Genomic DNA, 23,504 nt, shown 5'->3' with positions numbered 1-23,504 from the left:
GCTTCAGTGGCAACAAAGTTTGGGGACCATCTCTGTAAAGATAGGTAGGAGCCATTAACGAACCAAGGTCCTCCTTGAAGGGCTCTTAACATGTTTTCTTCTAGGATGAATTTGACTATATAGTAGTCTGCACCTAGATCAATTAGAGGAAAAGATTCTGTGGATTTCCACATATCCTGCAGTTTCTTTTTTAGATAGAGGTGTTGGACTCGTTTGCTAAGTAATTTGACAATGAGGGAATACCTCCATGGATAATAGATACGTTGTAGTTCCTCTGAAGAGAGGTTTACTTGTAAATCTTATTTCTGGTTTTGCTGGTCTTGATCCATGGCTTCAGAGTTATTTTCCATCTCTATTTCCCTGGGGATGGTTGAAAGATGAATGAAGATGGGGTGTTCAAGGGAGTTTGATAGAAGGATCGATTTGAAGGAAGGATTAGAATCATGGGGAATGGTGTTTGGGATCAAAGTTGATTCATCAGTAGTTGGCATGGGTGCTAAATCTGGTGGTTTGGGAGGAATGGAGGAGGGGATCAGTGATGGTGTTGTAGAGAGCATTTCCTCTTCCAAAGAAAAGTACTAATTTCACTTAGGACAAAAAAATTTCAGCTTATTTAGTTTTGAAGTTTTTACAAATGAACTAAATTCAACATCTTCTGCTGAAGTTTTTGAAAAAGCTTATCCAGGAGAAAAAAAACTTTAGCTTATTTAGTGTTGAAGTTTTTATAAATGAACTAAATAACTTCAGCATCTTGTGCTGAAGTTTCTGAAAAAGCTTAATGACAAAAACAATGAATATAGCACAAAAAACTTCAGCTTATTTAGTGCAATTACGAACAAAAACTTCAGCACACTTGGTTCAGCACACTTGCTACTTCAGACCCGTCTACTAGAATGCTAAAGTTTTGCGTGATTTCCTTTGCTACTTCAGCCCCGTATGCTGAAGTTACGCGAAAAAGTGGGTACGCTTGCAATTTTATTTTGCAAAGCGGACACAAATTAAAACGTGACTCAAAAAGTGGGTATAGATGCAAATGTCCCTAAGTTAATTCTTGATTTTGGTGTCACAAGTCACAACCTATATACATCTATTTTTATTAACCTTATAATAATTCACATATTATTATTTACATCATAAAATTCACGCATTATAAATTTTACAAAATTAGACCAAGTTTTTCTTTTTTTTCTTTTCCCTCTTCTTTGGCCAATCCTTTCTTTGTTCAATACAAACATATTATTATATCACATAACCTAATACATAAATTCTTACATGACTTATACCTAGAGTTTAATACCACATATTAAACGTTGCTTTAAATAAAGTGATTTATATCTAAAATCATATACCGTACTAGTAGTTATGCATATATTAATTGTATTGCATAAGTTTATGTTGAACCCAAAAATATTACTCCTATTATATATGCTGAAATTCTATATTGAAATTAATTTTAGAGCAAACCAAACAATCTTAGGCCTATTAGATCACCCCTAAGTTGGTAAGTGTGACCGTGAAATACATATGTTTTGCTTATCGACTTGGTGTAAATATTGAGTGCGATAATTTTTATACATCAACCGAATAAATACATGGCACAAATCTCAAACTCTATACACTCTTAGCACTAAATTATAATTAAATTCATACATATTCTCATTTACAATTTAATTATAGTAAATTAATATAGATTGGTGTAAATATTGAATGCTGGTAAGTTTTTTAACGTGAGTTAGGCCCATACTATAAAGGTGAATAAGTCACCCCTTGAAGGCACTGTCATTCGGATAGTCTAACCTTAAACCTTCGGGTATGAGTTTTGTAATCTATATATAAGAACGTCAACGGAGAAGTGTCCATATTTTCACAATGGCAAAGTTGGCAAACATAATTTTCAGTAATTTCACAAAATCTGATGAAATAACTTCCGACTTCTTCGAATGTCAACCTTTGCCTTGGCGTCAGTTCTTGTTCTGCTTCTACTTCTTCTTCCTGGGTACCCCACTTGTGGCATTATTATTTTAATGCCTCAGGCGGTCACTTTAGATATTTGATTATTCAACTATTCTCATCTTTATCTCCCAGAAGTTTCAATCCTAGATAGAAGAATATGTCCTCTTTTTCATTTGTCAGCAGATGAATCATCTTCTTTCCCATACGTTGTATAGCAAAAATAAAGAAAAGATTTGTTTTCTTGCTTACATTAAACAACAATATTTCTTACTTGCACTCTTTAAATTCTTCCCCTTTATGATTAGTTTTTAAGGATGATGAAATCAGCAAAAGACAAGGGGTTCGGATACTCGGTCAAAGTTCTTGATTCTTACCAAGAAACCTTCTTCTTGTTGGCTTGTTCTTATTGTTGGCTTGAGGAATCATTGTAATATACTGCAAACTCATTATTATATTTGTCCTGACTTAGTTTTCAACATATTTTCTTGGACTCATTCTTTTGTCCATGCAGCGGGAAGGTCAATGATAACTTGCTGGATATTAGGACGGCGTTGTTTACAAGGCTTGCATTGAGGTATAGGACTTTCCAACAAAAGCATTGGGATTTTGGATTTTCAAGCAAGGGGTTTTGCTATGATGGAAATGGGTTCAAGAAGTCAGGTCTTCCTCCTAATTTTTGCATCCCAAATTCTGGCTATACTGGGACAAACAAACAGCAATGATGGTAAGGCTTTTATCCATTTTATCAGACTACTTGATATGCACTTTCTTCTTTTTCATGGTTATTATCCACATCATCGCAAACTGGTGAACTGTTTCAGGTTTGGTAGTTATTGAGTCTTACAACCCGGAACTTAATAGCTATAGTTGAGTATATTCCAAGTTCCTAACAGCTCAAAAGTACAAACAGCTGATTTTTGTGCAGTACTAGGGACTCATGGAATAGAAACAAGGAACTTTCATACTCCATCCTGCACCATGGTTTATTCCATTTATGGAATTTAAACAAAGCCTATTGCTTTACTTTCTTCGATGTCCCCATTTGTAGGGGCTGAATTTTGATTTGACTATTTAGTTCAGTTTGTATTTAAGCTTGTGTTGGAAGGACTATGAAGTGCCTATGATCCGCAGCCAATAGTTCTTGCTGATTGCCACTGTTGGCACTGTTTTGTGATTGATTACTATATGCATGCTAGTGGAAGATAGTACAAGGAAAAAGAAACCAAAATAAAGCAACAGGAAGGGATAAAACTGAGTTATTATGAAACGATAAATAAGAGAACATCACTGTTCTTTAGCATCATTGAAGACTGAATGATGTTGTCACGACCCAAATCCCGGTCGTGATGGCGCCCAACACACTACTAGGCAAGCCCGACCATTATTCAACACTTAACCCAATTTATAAAAAATAGCGGAAAGAAATATCAATTAAGCAAGATTAAAGTACCGAAAAATTTAACAAAATACACAATATAATCTCACTAGGACCCGGTGTCACGAATTTGAGCCTCTAGAATACAGAATATCATCCTAATACATGGTATATCCAAAGTCTGATAATGCGGAAATAAAGAGATAGGATAGGAGGGAGAAGATCAATGGCTGCGAACGCCGTGCAGCTACCTCGATACTCCCAGAAGCTGGATCTGCTGATCAACTGGATCTACTGAGCCTGAGACTGCCTTGGATCTGCACACAAGGTGCAGGGAGTAAAGTGAGTACTCCGACCCAGTGAGTAATAAAAGTAACTACAGTCCGAAGATAAGAAAATCCAGTAAATACACAAAGTAAGCTAAAATCCAAATATACAGCAACATATGGAACTGAGCAGCTAAACAACAGTATAAATAGAAATACATGAATGCAATGCAATGCATATGATGGTACATTCCAGTACCCACTGCGGCGTGCAGCCCGAGCCATCCATATTTATTTATCGTCGACGACGCTCACTGGGGGTGTGTACAGACTCCGGAGGGGCTCCTACAGCCCAAGCGCAATATCTTGGTCAGTCATTGTTACCTGACCGGTCAGCCATTGTTACCTGACCAATTTATATCATACAGTGCCATTGTTGCCACTGTTCAAGTATATCATCCAGTGTCATTGTTACCACTATTTCAAGTATATCACACAGTGTCATTGTTACCACTGTTTCAAGTATATCACACAGTGTCATTGTTACCACTATTTCAAGTATATCACACAGTGTCATTGTTACCACTGTTTCAAGTCACTTTATAATCAGTCCAGAAAATAATATAATAAGCCCCTTGGGCATTTACAAAACAGAAGTTCCCAGCCCGGAATACATTTAAAAATATCATTTAAGTTTTCAACACTTAGAATTATGGTTGTGTTTGCAAAACAACATTTAAAACCTTGGACTGAAATTAAATGATATGCAAATCATGCTAAGCAGTAATATCAATCCTCGAAGGATTTTACAAATCGGCACAAGGCCCCAAACATGGCATCAAGCCCCGTAATATCAATGAAGTATGTGTATCAATCACCAGTATAGTATAAACATCACACGGGATGGACCAAGTCACAATCCCCAATAGTATCCGAACCCCGCACTCGCCATGGAGTGCGTGTCACGCCTCAATATAGCGTTACGATGTGAAAGTCCGGGATTTCAAACCCTCAGAACAGCATTTACATCTATTACTCACCTCTAACCGGCCGTAGACTAGTCCGCAATGCCCTTTCCTCTTGAATCGACCTCTTCGCGCGTCGAATCTAGTCAAAACCACAACGAATACGTCACAATAGGCTAAGGGAATATAACCCAATCGAAAAGACTCGAAAAATGTCGAAAATCCCGAAATTAGCAAAACCCGAGCCCCGGGCCCACTTCTCGAAAAATTACGAAAGTCACATCACCGGATTCCTCGTCTCGCCACGAGTCCGTACATATAAAATTTACCAAAATCGGAGTTCATTTGACCCCTCAAATCACCAAATCTTATTTTCAAATCCCTAGGCCTAAATCCTCAATTTTTCTACAATTTTCATGCTCAAATCCATACATAATTGATGTACTTAACTCAAAATAGGTGGGGATAACTTACCTTCACATTGGTGATGAAAATCCCCTCTTGAAGCTCCCCAAAAATCATCCATACTTTGAAGAAATGAAGAAAAGTGAGCTAAATCCGTGTATAAAAGAATCTGCATGTGCTACGTCGAGTTGTATCTTGCACTTGTGCTATACAAGTTGTACATCCTATTATTGTTCCTTGTCGGACACCTTCTGTTTAAACACTCATAACGTCTTGTATAAATATCCAAATGACAAACGGTTTGAAGATTTAGAAACTAGACTCAAAGATCTTTAATTTGATAGGTTGTACACCACATAACTCTTTATATATCCCGAGATATGAGCTTCTAAAGTGCATCGTAAATTCTGCCGAAATTGCTCCAGCAGCCCTTTTCGATCCATCGTAACTTTCTGAGATGATATCCAAATCGCGAATGGTTTAACTTTCCGAAAACTTGAATGTATGGGCTACAACTTTTGTGTTTTGCACTTTTTCTGATTTCTTATAGATTACAAGATTTGAGCTTCCAAACTAGACTACTCGCAGCAGAATTTCTGCAATTTTCTGCAATTTTTCCTAAGTCCGAAATCACTCCGAGACACCTCCGAAACACTCCCGAGCCCTCGGGGCTCCAAACCAAATATGAACACTGACTCTAAAACATCACACAAACTTGCTCGAGCGATCAAATCGCCAAAATAACATCAAAATCAATGATTTGAGCCTTAAATCCAAGAATTCTTTCAAATTTCATAAACTTTCAAATTTTCCAATTTAAGGCCGAAACCCGTCAAACAACGTCCGTTTGTAACCAAACTTTACAAGAAGCGCTTAACCAACATATATGACCTGTACCGGGCGTCGGAACCAAAATACGAGCCCGATACCATTACTTTCTGATCAAATTTCATTTTCATTTTCCTTAAACATTTTCAGAAAACAATTTCACGAAAAAATTCATTTCTCGGGCCTGGGACCTCGGAATTCGATTCCGGAAACACGTTCAACTCCCATATTTTTCTATGGACCTTTCAAGACCGAAAAATAACGGGTCCGGGTCCATTTACCAAAAATGTTGACCAAAGTCAACTTTAACAACATTAAATATCAAAATTCTTCGAATTTTTCACATAATTCATATATTTCAACACAAAAATATTCCGGACACACTCCTAAGTCCCAAATAACCTAACGAAGCTATCCAAACCATAAAATTCGCATTTCGAATCCGATATCAAAATTTTCACTTCCGGCCAAATTTTCTCAAAAACCTTCAATTTTCCCTCTTTAGCCGAACGGCTCCAAAATGACCTACGGACCTACGAATTCACTTCCGATCGTGCTCCCAAATCCAGAATCACCATACGGTTTCCGCGATAAAAGAGCTCTGTTTCCAAACAGATTTGTCCATCAGTAATGGGGATCACATTGGTGGGAATATAGGCCGATACGTCTCCAGCCTGTGTTTCAATGACGGGTAAGGCGGTCAAGCTACCTACGCCTGTCTGGTCCGATCGTTTAGCCGCTCTTTCTAAGAGACGGGAATGTAAATAGAAAACATCCCCTGGGAAAGCCTCACGACCTGGTGGTCGGCGTAACAATAATGACATTTGTCGATATGCTACCGCCTAGCTACTCCCAGTCTCGGAATCCCAAACGGACATCAATAACACTGAAATGCATTTTAAACCAAACTGATGCAATTTCTTCTAAAATGCTATCTTCCACAATAGGCGCCAAAACGCTCCCGGGTTATCCAAAACCCGATCTGGGCATACGCCCAAGTCTGAAATCATCATACGAACGTGCTGGAACCTTCGGATCCCAATTCCGAGGTCGTTTACTCAAAATTCCAATCCTAGTTCATTTCTTCAATTTTAAGCTTTCAAAATGAGAATTTCCATTTAGATTTGACTCCAAACTTCCTGAATTTTAATTCTGGCCATACACACAAGTCAATATACCTGAGATGAAGCCGCTCATGGCCTCAAACTGCTGAATGACGCGCCGGAGCTCAAAACGACCGGTCGGGTCGTTACAGATGTATTTATATCAGAATTCCTTGTTCAGCTGTAGGGTGAAATGTTAGACAACATTTTTCATTCAAAATTAAGTACATTTCAGAGGTATTCAGAGTGGTGTTTTCTTTACCGGGATCTCTTTCTGCCTTTACCCCCAATTTAGAACATAGGAAAAAAAGTTGAAATGTTCTCTTCTGGTAGTTTGGTTGAGCAAATTACTAGTCAATCATAAAGATACTCAAAGTTAGCAATGCAGATGTAGAGTTTAGGTTAGCTACACTGGAACAAGCTGCTATACTGTCTAGCTTTGTTTTCATGGATTATCAGTTGAATAACTGGATTGGAGTACTTGTAAAATTATTTTGCTTAAGAGGGTTGTGCTTTTCTTAACTTGAGTTTTACGAATAGTGTATGTGAAATATCTACCTTTTTAATAGTACAGCAGTAGAAGCCATTTATAATTCCTTTCATTGTGCAGCCACTGCACTATTTGCTATCAAATCTAGCTGGAATAACTTGCCACCAAATTGGGAGGGGTCAGATCCTTGCGGTAGCAGCTGGGAAGGAATTATCTGTAATGATTCGCGTGTAACCTCGATGTATATCCTTGATATTTGCAATTTCTGATTGTTTTGTAGTTCGTCTATCTTCCCTTCCTTATAGTTATCTTTAACTTTCCATCCACAGAAAGTTATCAGGCATGGGCTTGGAAGGCAATCAGTTTGGAGATCTTTCATCATTAACTGCATTGCAGATATTGTACGTCTTTTATTTCTATATTTCTATCTTGATTCTTCAGATATCGACAATAAGATTCCGAAATCATCTTTAGTTCATCTATAATTCTTTCTCCAACTGTCATCTGAAGCACAACTGTAGTTTCAAGTAAAATTCATCAAGAATCCGCAGATAGTGCTAAAAAACAAACGAGTGCAATATCCATGTTTTTATCTTGGCTAATTATATAATTCTGGCCTCATCCCTTCCTCATCGCAAACTGATTTTTGTAAGTATTTTTAAGGAGTATACACATCATATGAAAGATAAATCTTTTTTTTTTCACAACTAAAAGGAATAAGTTCTGCCATTTGGATTAGAGGATATCCACTGCTTGAACATACTCTTTAATTAGTTTTAATCCTCCTCTTACCCCAAATTAACCTATTCAAACGGATATCATTTTGCTTTGTTCTTATTGTAACTAATTTGGTGTAGGGACCTCTCGAATAATGTTGGACTGAAAGGAACTCTTCCATCATCAATTGGAAATTTGAAGAATTTGACAACTTTGTAAGAGAATTTAAATGGCGACTCAAGTATATCCTACACAACTTGTAGTATCAATCCTGACTTCAGAAGCTGGTCCTTTTATGCAGAATCTTAGTTGGTTGCAGCTTCTTTGGTCAAATTCCAGAATCAATTGGTTCTCTGCAGCAGCTGGTCTTTATGTAAGGATTTACATTTCCAGTTTATCCATTTGTTCACCTGAAGTTTTAATCATTAATATCTTCCTCTTTACTAACCAGAGTTCAATTGTGTTTCTTCAGCTATGGCAACTGAGTTATTATTCATGCATTAAGTACAACTTTGGTTAACAAATTTCTTTTGCTTTTCCTATCAATGTTGGCATACTTTTGTCCCAATCGAATTAGGTTCAGTTCATGGGAAGGGTGAATTGAACCTTATTAAGATTGGCTTTGCTTCAAAAACAAAAGTTTGCCTATGGAGGGTCGGTTATAAAGCAGAGATTTAAAATTTAACATTGTAAGACGTCCTGCCTAGATTATAGTTTGAATGTGCCGGAGGGGGATTCAGTAAATTCAAGTGACAAACATAAGCAGATTACAAAGAGGGAGGAGTCTTTTTTTTTTTTGATGAAGTAATAATAGATTTCATTGCTGGCATCAAGAAGATGCATAATAATACAAAAGTTACTGTTAACTCAATTACAAAAAGACTATTCTAGTACCAGGGAGCTAACGAAGTTCAAAAAGTTGTCAGGAGAATCTAAGGGGGAAAGGTAATGCCAACTATAAAGATACAAAAGACATCTAGCCTTGAGGGAATGATTTGGAGTTGATAAACCTTCAAAACATCTGTTGTTCCTTTCTGACCATATACACCAAAAAATACTCGTAGGAATCATCTTCCAGATTGGCCTGATGGCCGTACCAACTCTCTAGTTACACCAGCACTCAAAGGCCTCTTTAATGTTATGCGGCATTACCCAGTTAATACCAAAAATACACAAAAACATATTCCATAAGTCAGCAGCAACTGTACAATGTAAAAATAGATGGTGTTAGATTCAAGTCTCTGTTGGCACATGTAACGTCTATTGACTATCTGGAAGCCTCTTTTCTTAAGATTGTCTTGTGTGAGGCATGCTCCATAGAGGGCTGTCCAGCTGAAACATTTGATCTTTGTTGGGAGATTAGTCTTCCATATCAACTTCCATGGCCAGTCATCAATCATGTCATTAGGAACATATGAGTTTGCATAGCCTGCTTTCACTGAGTATTTACCATCAGCACTGCTCCACTTTAACTTATCTGCTGCCTGGGCATTCATCATGTGGCTTTCTATTCTGGAAAGCAGGTCTGTCACTTCTTCAATTTCCCAGTCTTGTAGGTTCCTTCTGAAAAGCATGTCCCAAGTGTTGTTTGCCCAATTCTGAGAGACAGAGGAGTTTGGCTCACATGCTAATAGAAAGAGGCTTGGGAATTCCTCCATCAGAATGGTATTATTCAGCCACTTATCCTTCCAAAACCTGATATGCATACCATTGCCTGCCACCAGTTGGGTATTCTGGACGAATTCATCTTTAAGTTTGCATATACTTAGGCCAGCACCATGTGGGGATCTAGACAGCTTGGAGCACCAATGATTTTGTACCCCATGTTTTTCCTTGATTACTTCCTTCCAGAGAGGTTAGTCCTCTTGTGTGTATCTCCATAACCATCTCATGAGTAAGCATTTGTTGTGTAGAGACAAATCCTTTATGCCCAGCCCTCCCAAGTGCCCAGGTTAAACTTGTGATTACCCTCCCATAGGAAGTTTCTCCTGATCCTATCCAGCTGTTTCAGAATCTTATTGGGAATAGGAAATAGTTTCATGTAGTAAGTTGGAATGCTGTCTAGTACACTGTTAATCAATGTTAATATTCCACCAATTGACAAATATTGCATCTTCCATGATGCCAACCTTTTCTCAAACTTCTCAATCACCCCATCCCAAGTAGATGTTGATCTAAATGTGGAACCCAGGGGTAATCCAAGGTATGTGATTGGGAATGAGCCAGTCGAACAACCAAGAATACAACCAAGAATTCCTGCCAGTTCTTCTATGCCTGAGACCTCATTGACAGGGTATATCACACTTTTTAGCATGTTGATATGAAGCCCTGACAATGCTTCAAAGATGAGCAAGGTTAGGTTCAGGTGGAGTACCTGAGATCTATCTGCTCCGTAAAATATAAGAGTGTAATCGGCATACAATAAGTGTGAAATATTAATAGTGTTCCTTGTACCAACATTAAAACCATCCAGCCAATTCAACCGCTTGGCCTTGTCCAACATATTACTTAGATCCTCCATGGCCAAGATAAAGAGGAAGGGGGAGAGGGGGTCTCCTTGTCTGAGCCCTTTCTGTGGTGAAAAAAAACCCAACTGTGCTTCTATTCACCAAAATTGAATACTTCACTGTGGTGATGCTAAACCTGATCCATGTGATCCATCTTTCACCAAAACCCATCTGTCTTAGAATGGAGAAGAGGTAGGACCAGTTGAGTTGATCAAAAGCTTTTTCAATGTCTAGCTTGCATTCTTCATCTTTGTTAAGAGTCTTTGGTATATCTTCTTTTTAGCAGTCAGCTTCGTGTGGACTTAGTTTCTTGTCTTAACTTTTTCACAGATCTCTAACTTCTAACAGCTTCACTGGGTCAATTCCACCATCAATTGGCAATTTATCTAAGTTGTCATGGCTTGATCTTAGTGACAATAAACTTAGTGGTACCATCCCAGTCTCAAAGGGCTCAACACCTGGTTTGGATTGGCTGGTTAATACCAGACACCTGTATGTAGCCTCTCTACAAGATATAACTTTTTCGTTTGTCTTTCTCTCTTCCTTAATAGTTGTGTAAAGTTTTATTCGTTGCCTGCAGTCACTTGTCGAAAAATCAGCTCTCTGGCCGTATTCAATCTCAACTCTTCAGTCCAAACATGAAGCTGAAACATGTGTGAGTATGTAGGCAGGTTAAGTGTATATTTCATTTTATCAAACCAATATATCTAGTTAACTTGATTTACTTAAGTTCGTTAAATCTTTTGAGGAAATGATTAATGATACATAAACCTTTATCACTTCCAAGCTGATCAGAAAGTTGTAAGAATGTATGTTTTTGCTTCTTTCGTTGTGTCCTTTGGCCGCTGGGAACAATGCATAAGAAACTGCCAGGACACAAGTGTTTTTTCTCTAGATCACTGATAATATTGGTTTTTCTATTGATTAGGATTTTAGATCACAACCAACTGATGGGAGAAATTCCAGAGAGTCTGGGAAGTCTGCAGAACTTAGAAATTTTGTGAGTTCCTTGTGTTGCCAGTGATATTTGCTCGTGCACTTTCTGCCCTGAAGTCTGAGTTTATTTTCATCATATTTCTTGTCATGGCTACAGGCGGCTGGACTGGAACTCCCTCAGTGGATCTGTCCCTTCCAACCTCACCAACATTACAAGTCTCAATGAGCTGTATGCACTCAACAGAGGAGACACCTAATCTATTTCTGCTTATCCATTGATGTTGATTCAGCATGCCATTAGTATTTTATTTCGATAATGTCTCTTTTTCTAATATTGTTTCAGGTATTTATCCAGTAACAATCTCAATGGATCAATTCCTGACCTTACAGGAATGAACTTGCTAACCTATGTGTAAGTTGGTGTTTAGGTTCTATATCTGTGAAATATATACTAGTTCTTGTCGAAAGTTGGTAAACTTCTGTTGTGACGGATTCTAAAGTTCTCATCAAAGAAATTCTTTATTCTATTTATGAGTGACTCCTTTTGGCAAGGATGTGATATCCTATGATGATCCATTTACTATATTATTTTATTCCTATTATCTGCAGGGGCATGAGCAACAATAGTTTCAATGCATCAGGCATCCCACAATGGTTAACAAGCCTCCCACAGTTGAAAACAATGTATTTTTCTCTCACCTCTCTCCCATGTGCACACACACAAACAGAGTTAAATCAAGTAGTACCCTGAGATTGGATAACATACAAACTTTCTGTTAAGCCAAATGTATATAGTGTGAATGAGTCACAACTACTATACCAAAAATTTATGACAGCCACCAAATAATAAATAAGACAATAAGACAACAATAAAAGAACACCAGAATTTACGAGGTTTGGCCAATATTGCCTACTTCCTCGGACACAACCAATATTTTATTTCACTCCAAAAATACAAGTGAAATAATACTAAAGAGAGAAGATACAAATGCCTTAAGAAGATAAGAAGGCAAATGAGAGGTGTATTTAAATCCTAAACATTAAGCCTCCTTTTATAAGAGAAAAATCCCAACAATTTTTCTCCCCAACCGATGTGGGAGTTTGACAACTTCAACAAATCTCTACCTTGGCAAAATTCCACATCTTCAATTTTCTCTTAATAACAAATTTTGGTTGTGCCTTCATCTTCAATTTTAGTGTTCAACAATGTTGATCAAATCCAAACAATGTTGAAACTTGACCGCAGTCACCACTTTTGTCAGCATATCAGCAGGATTCTCTGTAGTATGAATTTTCTTCAGTGTGACTCCACCTTCTTCTATGATTTCTCGTACGAAATGATACCGAACATCAATGTGCTTCGTCCTTGCATGATAAACTTGGTTCTTCGCTAATTGAATAGCACTTTGACTATCACAAAAAATTATGATACCTTTTTGTTCAACACCAAGCTCCTTTAGCAATCCTTGAAGCCAAATTGCTTCCTTCACAGCCTCTGTAATAGCCATATACTCTGCCTCTGTTGTAGACAAAGCAACTGTTGACTGCAAAATAGACTTCCAACTAACTGGTGCCTTTGCAAAAGTAAACACATAACCAGTAGTTGATCTTCGTTTGTCCAGATCACCCGCAAAATCTGAGTCACAATATCCAACTACAGACTGATTGTCTTCTTGCTCAAAAACTAACCCAACATCTACAGTATTATGAATATACCGTAGAATCCACTTCACAGCTTGCCAATGCTCCTTTCCTGGATTATGCATATATCTGCTAATAACTCCAACAGCTTGTGAAATATCAGGTCTCGTGCAGACCATTGCATACATCAAGCTACCAACAACATTTGCGTATGGTACCTTTGACATATACTCTCGTTCAGCTTCATCTTTTGGCGACATAGTAGTACTTAGCTTAAAATGGGGAGCAAGTGGAGTACTAACTAGCTTAGTCTTTTCATCTATGCCAAAACGTTGTAGTACTCTTTTCAAATATTCTTTCTGAGATAAACGGAGTTTCTTTGAACGTCTATCTCTTACTATCTCCATGCCAAGAATTTTCTTTGCCTCACCCAGATCCTTCATCTCGAACTCCTTCTTTAGTTGAATCTTCAACTTATCAATTTCTTCCGAATTCTTGGAAGCTATCAATGTATCATCAACATATAGGAGAAGATATATAAATGAACCATCTTTAAGCTTGCGCAAATACACACAATGATCGTACTTGCTTCTCTTGTACCCTTGCCGCAACATAAACTTGTCAAATCTTTTGTACCATTGTCTAGAAGATTGTTTCAATCCGTACAACGATTTTTCAAGTTTGCACACCATATTTTCCTTTCCAGCAACTTTGAATCCTTCTGGCTGAGTCATGTAAATTTCCTCCTCCAAGTTTCCATGTAAAAACGCAGTTTTTACATCCATCTGAACTAGTTCCAAATCCAACTGTGCTACCAAAACCAACATAATTCTAATTGAGGAATGTTTTACAACTGGAGAAAATACTTCATTGTAATCAATTCCCTCCTTTTGAGCATATCCTTTGGCCACCAATCTTGCTTTGTAGCGAACATCTTCTTGGTTAGGAAATCCTTCTTTCTTTGCAAATACCCATTTGCACCCAATTGCTTTCTTTCCCTTCGGGAGATTGGCCAATCTCCATGTATGATTCTGATGAAGGGACTGTATTTCATCATTCATGACAATCCTCCACTTATCTTCTTCTGAACTTTGGACTGCGTCTTTATAAGTGGTAGGAATATCATCAACTACAATTAAGGTTGCACAAGCAACCGTCTCTATGAGACGAACATGTTTCGTTATTGTCCTTTTTGGCCTGCTGGTTGCTATTGATTCAACTTGTTGTTGAGGTTCCTGAGTTGGAATCTCCTCTACTGGCTCTTCTTCCAGAGGATAATCTTCATTTGTTTCCTCCTCTGCTTCTTGTGTAGGAAAAATAAATTTTCCCTTAAACTCCACCTGCTTAGAAGCACCTTTATTTTGTTTGGTATCTTCTGTTATCTTATTTACCATAGCAGATTCATCAAAGGTAACATCCCTGCTGAATATTACTTTCTTTGTCATAGGACACCATAAGCGATATCCTTTGACTCCAGAAGTAATTCCCATAAAAATAGCCTTCTTTGCCCTTGGATCCAATTTTGACTCTGTCACATGATAATTTGCAGTTGAGCCAAACACGTGCAAAGAGTCATAATCTACAGCAGACTTTCCATACCATTTTTCAAATGGTGTCTTGCCATCAATAGCAGCAGATGATAGACGATTAATGAGGTGACATGCATATGTAATTGCCTCAGCCCAAAATTCTTTGCCCAAGCCAGCATTGGACAACATACACCGTACCTTCTCCAACAAGGTCCGGTTTATACGTTCTGCCACTCCATGCTGTTGTGGTGTATGTCTAACAGTGAAGTGTCGGACGATGCCATCATTTTCACAGACCTTATTGAAATGATCATTTTTGTATTCACCTCCATTGTCTGTGCGAATACACTTGATCCTCCTGCCTGTTTGATTCTCAACCATCGTCTTCCATTTGAGAAAAATTCTCAGCACTTCATCTTTGCTTTTCATTGTACACACCCACACTCTTCGGGAAAAATCATCAACAAAGGTTACAAAATAGTTCTTCCCACCCAATGAAGGTGTTTTGGAAGGACCCCAAACATCAGAGTGTACATAATCCAAAATGCCTTTAGTATTATGGATTGCTGTACCAAATTTAACCCTTGTCCGTTTCCCTTTGACACAATGCTCGCAAAACTCCAAGTTGCAAGTCTTTACCCTTTTTAACAATCCTTGATCTGATAGAGTCTTCAAGGATTTTCCTCCAGCATGTCCCAAACGCATATGCCATAGCCTGGTTGCTTCTGCCTCTTTGTCGTCACTGGACGTCACTGTTGCTGTCCCAATAACTGTACTACCACGATAACGGTACATGTTATTGTTCTTCCGATTAGCCTTCATTACCACTAGTGCACCAGAGCATACTCTCATCACTCCATTTTCTGCAATGATTTTGAACCCTTTTGATTCTAGGGCTCCCACAAAGATGAGATTCTTCTTCAAATCCGGTACATATCGAACATCTGTTAATGTTCTGATCATTCCATCATGGTTCCTTAATCTTATTGAACTAATGCCATATGAGGTAGAGGGCTGTTATCCGCTATGTGGATGACTCCATATTCTCCTTCTTGAAATTCCACGAACCAGTCCCTGTTGGGACACATATGATAGCTACAAGCCGAGTCCATCAACCATATGTCTGATGATGTTGATGACTCTGTTGTAACTAATGAGAAGTCTGAATCATCACAATCAGCTACATTTGAATCCATAATGGCCTTTCCATTGTTATGTTTGGCCTTATTCTTCAACTTCGGACAGTCTTTCTTCCAGTGCCCCTTTTCTCGACAAAAGGCACATTCATCTTTGCTGGGTTTAGATCTTGACTTGGATCTTCCCTTCTTTGTCCTCATTTGATTTTGAGGACGACCCCTCACAACCAGTGCTTCTCCTTCTCCGCCCTTCTGTTTTTCTCCCTTTCTTTGTTCATAGCTGTACAAAGCCGAACAAACTTCTCTGAGAGAAGCTTCATCATTTCCATGGAGTAGAGTAGTTTCAAGGTGCTCGTACTCATCAGGAAGTGACGCCAACAACATCAAGGCCAAGTCACCATCATCAAAAGTTGTATCCATATTTTGCAAATCTGTGACCAACTTATTGAAACTGGTGATATGTTCATTCATCGTGGTACCAGGAACATAGGTGAAGTGAAACAGTCTCTTCTTCATGTACAATTTATTTTGACTGTTTTTCTTCAAAAATTTATCCTCCGGTGCTTTCCATAATTTACTTGCAGAAGTTTCCTTCGTGTATGGATATTTTTGCTCTCTAGCAAGGTAGGATCGAATGGTACCGCAAGCAACACGATTGATAATTCTCTAATCTTCTTCTCCAATAGCATTTAGTCTCTTTTCTTCAATAGCAAGATCTAGCCCTTGTTGAAAAAGGACATCTAGAACTTCGCCTTTCCACATCCCAAAATGTCCTGACCCGTCAAAAATTTCTACCGCAAATTTCGCATTTGACACAATTCTTGTCATAAGCGAAGATGCCAATGATGACGTATTGTTGACACTTGATGTAGATTCTTCTTGTTTATTGTCTCCCATTTTTGACACGAATATTATTTAATAGCTGACGACACAAATCAAGATTATTTCCTTTCTGGTGTGGAAGATCAGACTAAGCTGCAACCACAGAGCATACTAAGACAGAACCTTGACACAGTACCAAGATAAATCTTTTCTGATGTGGAAGATCAGACTATGCTGCAACCACAGAGCATACTTAGACAGTACTTTGGCTCTGATACCAATTGTTGCGGAAGCCAAATGTATATAGTGTGAATGAGTCACAACTACTATACCAAAAATTTATGACAGCCACCAAATAATAAATAAGACAATAAGACAACAATAAAAGAACACCAGAATTTACGAGGTTCAGCTAATATTGCCTACTTCCTCGGACACAACCAATATTTTATTTCACTCCAAAAATACAAGTGAAATAATACTAAAGAGAGAAGATACAAATGCCTTAAGAAGATAAGAAGGCAAATGAGAGGTGTATTTAAATCCTAAACATTAGGCCTCCTTTTATAAGGGAAAAATCCCAACAATTTTTCTCCCCAACCGATGTGGGAGTTTGACAACTTCAACACTTTCCTTCTCTAATGTGCCTATCAAGAAACCTAATCCTGCTTTGGAATAGCACAGGCATGCTTAACTGCAATTGACTGGCATAGAGCTCTTAGGAAACTGGATGGAAAATTGTATTCTGGTCTTACTTTGCTTTACTTGCATACATTTGACTTGGTGCTCGCTTGTTGGAAGATGTGCCCACTCTGAAGTGAAGTCTTGTGGAATGGCCTATATAGAAGCTAGAAGTATCTAGCCTAGTAGTAGTCACCCTAACAAAATCCTCACAACAACGTATAATTTCTTATGAGTTGATTCTTAAGTAGGGAACTTAGCCCGCCCACCTACTAGCCAGAGAGGTTGACAGTAAGTGTAAGCTCATCCGGAAGCTTGAGGAGCTCCCTTCATTTGCTTCATGGGAGCCGCACAGCACATAGCTGGAATTCAGAGGGCCCATTTAACCCTTCTCTTGTTTCCTTCCCTTTGCTGGTGCAAAGAAACAACAATAGGTTCCAGGATATGCTATTCCACAATACAACTTTTTCTCTACAAGCCATTTATTAGAATTGGAGAAACAAAAGCATATCGAAAAGATGGACTTTTTTTCTTACATTATCTTTATGTATTTTATGGCTAAACTGACTCACCTCTGGCATTCAAATCTCGAGTACTCTTGCTACTGTCTTAGATTGTTTTGGTAGCACTCTTTGTTTATGCATCCATTGAGGAAATCTAAATTGTAAATGTAAGCATAAACAATACTAGTCTACAAATCCTGTAAGGGAGGAGCTGGCTGTTAAGCTGCATATATCCAAATCTAAGGATAATTCAAACAAGAAAACTACTTTGTGTGCTTCCTCATTTGAGTTGCCTTAATTTTGATCTCTGGGGTTATTTGCTGCTAATCTTTAGTGGACATTGTAACAGATATATGGAGGACACAGCACTGCAAGAACAAATCCCTGTTGATTTATTTAGCCTTCCTAACTTGGAGACTATGTAAGTTTGAACTTATTCCATACTAACGCTAGATTTAGTCAGGGCAAGTTAACTCATTAAAATCAGTGTAACATATATTTTTCTTACAACTCGGCCTTCCGGTATACAATACTCTCTTAAAGCACATTTGTTATATTTGACGACCATTTGCTTTCATATTTGCAGAGGATTAGCCAACAACAATCTCAGTGGAACATTGGACATTGGGACCAGATATGGGAATAATTTAACACTTGATTTACGAAATAATTCTATCAAGGACTTCACTCAGAAAACAGAATACAATATGAATATATCGTGAGCAAATTACTTCTATGTTATTAACCCTTTTATTAGAGCACATTCTTTTGTCTTGGGGAATAATGTTCTATTATATTTTGTAGGCTTTCTGGAAACCCTATTTGTGATGGAACAGGAGCAACAGCCAAATACTGTTCAGTTCAGATTTCCAATGATTCCTTCTCCTCATCTCTGACTTGTCCAGAAATGTCTTGCAGTTCAGACAAAACACTAAGTCCTACATGCAAATGTTTATATCCATTCACTGGGACACTGCATTTCTTTTCCTTGTCCTTCTCAAATTTAGAGAACTCGAGCTACTTTACAACCCTTGCTGGCTCTATGATGTCTGCCTTTTTGTCCAATGGGCTTCCTGTGGATTCAGTTTCTCTAAGTGATCCAACGGTTGATGTTTATTCATATCTTCAAATTGAAGCACAAATCTTTCCTTCAACGCAGAACAGTTTCAATCGAACATCAATTTCTTCCATTGGTTTCCTGCTTAACCGGAATCCTTTCCAACTCCAATATTTTGGACCCTTCTTCTTTACTTCTGAAAGCTATTGTTGCTTTGCAGGTAACTGAACATGGTTTAAAAGTTTTTATCTTTTGGCTCTTCTTTTCTCAAATTCTTTCCTGGATAGATTTGCAATTTTTGTCTAGCTTAACAAGTTTGTACATTTTTTAATTTAGACAAAATGAAGAAGTCATCACATACTGGCATCATTGTTGGAGCATCGGTTGGTGGTGCAGTGCTTGTTCTTTTAACACTTTGTGCTGGTCTTTATGCTTTTCACCAGAGAAAGATAGCAAAAAGAGCTGGTCATAGCAGTAATCCTTTTGGTAGTTCTTAGATCCGGGCACTTCTGTTACATTGTTGTTTTAACTTTTAAGTGTTTTTTTTTAATTTCCCAATGGTGTCTTCATGTGAATACAGAAACTTGGGACCGTGATAAGAGTGGTGCTGTTCCACAACTTAAAGGAGCGAGATGGTTCTCATTTGAAGAGATCAGGAAGTGCACAAACAATTTTTCAGAATCTAACTGCATTGGATCTGGGGGCTATGGGAAGGTTTACAATTTCTCTTTTTTTTTTCCTGCTTTAAAGTTCAGCACATATTTAGCGTATATAGTGGCATAAATTCACTTTAACTACCATTTTAAAATGCAAAGAAGGTCATAGACGCTTGACCTGTTTGATCTTTGCTCCAACTTTCAACTAAACATGTAGCTTGCTTAGACACTAAATTAGGATAATTAGACGTAGAAAACATCTGCTATACAGCAAGGAGCAGGTGATGAGGAAAATTTCTTGAATGCAATAGTTATATGTCAATATGGCATTAACATCTTGCATGTGGGATTGCAGACTTCTACAGATTCAGCATATTTCAAAGAAAAGTACGGCTTGCCTATATGGAGAAATAGGTGGTGGCTTAAAGTGATTGAAGTGATCTCAACAACTAACTACTTATATTTTTTCCAATTTAAAAGTATTTCCTCATTTTTTCACCTCTAGCCACGATTATGAACTGAACTAGTCTAAGATTCATTTCACAGTTTTTCATCATCAAAAGATTTATTCAGCCACGAGGATGTTGCAAACTCAAAATTAGTGATCACTGCAAGGAGGTATTTCTTGGTGTATGAAAAGCCAAAGGCAATAAGGATATTAATCTCTTGGTTCATTGGTTTATTCTGTGGTTGGTTTCAGCTGCTGAAATAGTTATTTTCTAGACCTAAATAATTAGCCTAAGTATGTTGTTGTTAGCACCAGTATTTTAAAAGGCGTTTTTGGGGCGAGCCCCGGGGCGAGGTGCATCGAGGCAATGGTGTGAGGCGAAAGTTTCAAGAGGCTTACGCCCAGAAATTCGGGGCGTATCCCCGGGCGTTGAGGCGCATTTTTGTAGTTAGGCGTAAGCCCCAGAGACTTTTTCAAATTAAAACAAAATTTGCTCAATAAGTCCTTCATAATACCCAAATTCTCAAAATTCAGCTTGTAATTACTCAAAATTTTTAAAAAGGAACTGAAACATTAAATCTAAAAGTCAAGACTTCTTTTATTGATAGAAACCCTAATTTATGGTCTTTCTCAATTCTTTATCTTGTCCGCTAGTCTGCTACTATCTCCCAAAAGCAACGAATAGTCAATTTTTCTTTTTGTAAACACAAAGAGAACTCCATTCTCCTTCATAGCAGCAAGTTCAAAGCTCAAATTGCAGGTTAGTCATCCTTTTTGTTCCTCCATGCAGAAAACTTTATTCTTTTCAACTCAAGTTACTTGTGCTTCTAAGTACCATATATGAATTGTTTTGACTAGTTCTTTTTGTGGGGATGGAGCACATCTATATATATTTTTCACATACTGATAGTTTTCTTCAATTTTTATTTAATTTTACCGATTTATAAATATTTACTGTAATTATATTATTTTATAAAATATTAAAAATTAAATACCCATGGGGCTTACGCCCCGTACCTCGGAGCTTATGCCTCAGCTTATGCCCACACTTTTTAAAATACTTGTTAGCACCCACCTATATGATTTACCCGTGTCGTTTATGTTATTCAGCAGCAATTTAGGAGCTACAAGGCATTTCTAAAATATTGAAATTCACTAATAGCTGACGTTCAGTCATCTAGAATTATATCTTGATCGTTCTTCATGACTGACATATGCATTTCATGGTACAACACTGCATCTTTCACACTCGTTTTACTTTTTCTCGTAGCATGTCAAATTTGTCTAGATTGATACATGTAACATCAACAGGTCTACAAAGGAACTCTTACTGCTGGGGAGGTAGTTGCAATTAAAAGAGCACAACATGGATCAATGCAGGGAGCATTTGAGTTCAAAACAGAGATTGAACTATTGTCAAGAATTCATCATAAGAATGTTGTAAAACTGGTTGGATTTTGTTATGAGCAAGGCGAGCAAATGCTGGTCTATGAGTACATTTCAAAGGGTACACTAAGGGAAAGTCTCTCAGGTAATTCTTCTCCTTTTCTCAATGGCCTTCAAAGAATATTTATCCCTTCCTTCATCATTTCATATGTTTGCTTCAGAGGAACAGATGCAAAGTCCAGACTAATCTGGCAAATAAGAAAGAGAAAGTAATATTTCTTCACTAAAACAATACTGATCTGTCCGGTGAACTGTCCTGTTCATACAGTGTAAAGTGTTTCATTTATCTTTGTGTAAAATTGGATTCATTATATTGCTTCAGCTCCTTTATTGGGCCTGTTACTGTATATTGATATTCAGCCATTCTCCTCCAAGAATATTTCCAACCAAAACTCTCTCCATCACTATCATGATTCATGGATTTTCTTCTAGTCACGAATAAAATGGGTACTCAAATATGTGATTGTTGTAGGATATGCTAGAGATTCCTACGTTTTCTAGCCTCTCTAGCAAAGTTGAAATGAAATATCTCTAATATCAAAAATGTGCATAGGAAAGTATATAGGACAGTTTTTGGGCATATATACAAGTTTAGTTTGGTAATTCTTAATCTGCATATGGATCTTGCAGTCAAGCCAAAAATCCAATTGTATTGGACAAGGAGACTTAGGATAGCCCTTGATGCTGCTAGAGGTTTGGCATACTTGCATGAGCTTGCAGATCCTCCCATAATACACAGGGATGTTAAGTCGAATAACATCTTGCTGGATGACCATTTAACTGCTAAAGTTGCTGATTTTGGCCTATCACTTCTGAAAGACGATGACAAGGGACATGTCACCACTCAAGTCAAAGGTACATTGGTGAGTATTACAACCTCAAACTTTAGTGGATCAACTTGAGATGCATTACAATCATTATATATTTGCCTATGTTAAACCGTAAAATTTGAAGGCGTTTGGATAGCACAAAAGCTAATATTCCTGACCATGAATGACTGAACAACATGAAGAAAGATCATTTCGAATCCAATAAAAGATTAGTCATTACATGTTATTTATTGTTTACAACAACAACCCAGTATAATCCCACAAGTGGAGTCTGGAGAGCGTAGTGTGTACGCAGACCTTACCCCTACCCTGGGGGTAGAGAGGCTATTTCTGATAGACCCCCGGCTTAAGAAGATGAAAAGAAACAATAGAACAGTAACAACATGTTATTCATTGTTTAACGTATATATGCAAATCTTGATTTCAAAAAACATTTACAATTCCACAATGCACCATCCATACTGTTTCAAAATCCCATTTTCTAAGAAGTTTCCTACGTAGGGGTACTTGGATCCTGAATATTACATGAGCCAACAGTTGACCGAGAAAAGTGATGTATATAGCTATGGAGTGGTGTTGCTTGAGCTGATAACTGCAAGAGCTCCAATAGAACGAGGAAAACACATTGTGAGACTGGTTGCAGAGACCAGATATGATTCAAAAGATAACAGCAAGCTCTACCAATTAATAGATCCAAGAATAGGTCCAGGTTCAAAACTCGAAGGTGCTGATAGACTATTTACATTGGGAATGAGATGTGTTAATGAATCCGGGGCCGAGAGGCCTTCCATGGGTGAGGTTGTAAAAGAAATTGAGAATATCATTGAACTGGCCAGCTTGACCAAGTATACAGATGAAGCCCTCACTTCAACTAGCTTTGAAGACACAACTCAAGTCAGTCTTGACGATTTTTATAATGACAAGGCTTTTGATTATAGTGGTAAATTTCCTGATGTTGGCGTGCGGAACACCACTGGAAGTTACTAAGGTGTATAACTATGAATCACATTTGTTTGTTTGTTTGCTTGGTACTACTGATTCTTCTGTTTTATATTTGAAGTCAAAGTTATATATGGCTTCTTGAGATTCAGGGATCTTTATATCAATTTTTGATGGAAAAAGAAGTTAGATCATAGCGTACAGGACTACAGATGAATTCTGTAACTCTGGAACTGTAACAAAATCCAGAGTTCTCTTGTTACTCTGATCT

The 23,504-nt window shown here is 37.8% G+C and overlaps 1 protein-coding gene and 1 long non-coding RNA gene across 3 annotated transcripts; one reads left to right on the top strand and one right to left on the bottom strand.

Annotated features, from left to right (window-relative positions):
• The first annotated feature begins 1,891 nt into the window (after positions 1-1,891).
• LOC107792076 (leucine-rich repeat receptor protein kinase HPCA1-like) lies at positions 1,892-23,400 on the top strand. Of its 2 annotated transcripts, XM_075217551.1 has the most exons (20): positions 1,892-2,380; positions 2,465-2,677; positions 7,506-7,626; positions 7,715-7,786; positions 8,243-8,317; positions 8,404-8,475; positions 10,940-11,101; positions 11,190-11,264; positions 11,538-11,609; positions 11,703-11,774; positions 11,889-11,957; positions 12,155-12,229; positions 18,207-18,278; positions 18,444-18,575; positions 18,662-19,134; positions 19,251-19,400; positions 19,495-19,628; positions 21,330-21,549; positions 22,095-22,327; positions 22,796-23,400. In XM_075217551.1, exons 2-20 carry the CDS (start codon positions 2,587-2,589, stop codon positions 23,279-23,281), a joined length of 2,856 nt encoding a protein of 951 aa, XP_075073652.1. In that variant the 5' UTR covers positions 1,892-2,380; positions 2,465-2,586; the 3' UTR covers positions 23,282-23,400. The 2 variants fall into 2 exon arrangements, with proteins under 2 accessions (XP_075073652.1, XP_075073653.1); XM_075217552.1 differs by lacking the exons at positions 1,892-2,380; positions 2,465-2,677 and having other exon boundaries at positions 7,508-7,601.
• Positions 3,379-5,274, bottom strand: LOC142161837 (uncharacterized). The gene is made up of 3 exons (XR_012693505.1): positions 5,034-5,274; positions 4,635-4,701; positions 3,379-3,645 (listed from the first exon to the last, which is right to left on the bottom strand). It is a non-coding gene; the product is annotated as an uncharacterized LOC142161837 (long non-coding RNA).
• Positions 23,401-23,504: the final 104 nt, after the last annotated feature.

Source organism: Nicotiana tabacum, chromosome 7 (assembly GCF_000715075.1).
Source record: "Nicotiana tabacum cultivar K326 chromosome 7, ASM71507v2, whole genome shotgun sequence".
NCBI classification, from domain to species: domain Eukaryota; kingdom Viridiplantae; phylum Streptophyta; class Magnoliopsida; order Solanales; family Solanaceae; genus Nicotiana; species Nicotiana tabacum.
This window is presented reverse-complemented; position numbering and strand designations above follow the sequence as displayed.

Bases quoted from the DNA above. Each gene is read 5' to 3' on its own strand.
- LOC107792076 (XM_075217551.1), top strand. From the start codon at position 2,587: ATGATGGAAATGGGTTCAAGAAGTCAGGTCTTCCTCCTAATTTTTGCA. The intron at 11,265-11,537 runs GTGAGTATGTAG...TCTATTGATTAG, and splicing joins AACATGAAGCTGAAACATGT to GATTTTAGATCACAACCAAC. The intron at 19,401-19,494 runs GTAGTTCTTAGA...ATGTGAATACAG, and splicing joins TCATAGCAGTAATCCTTTTG to AAACTTGGGACCGTGATAAG.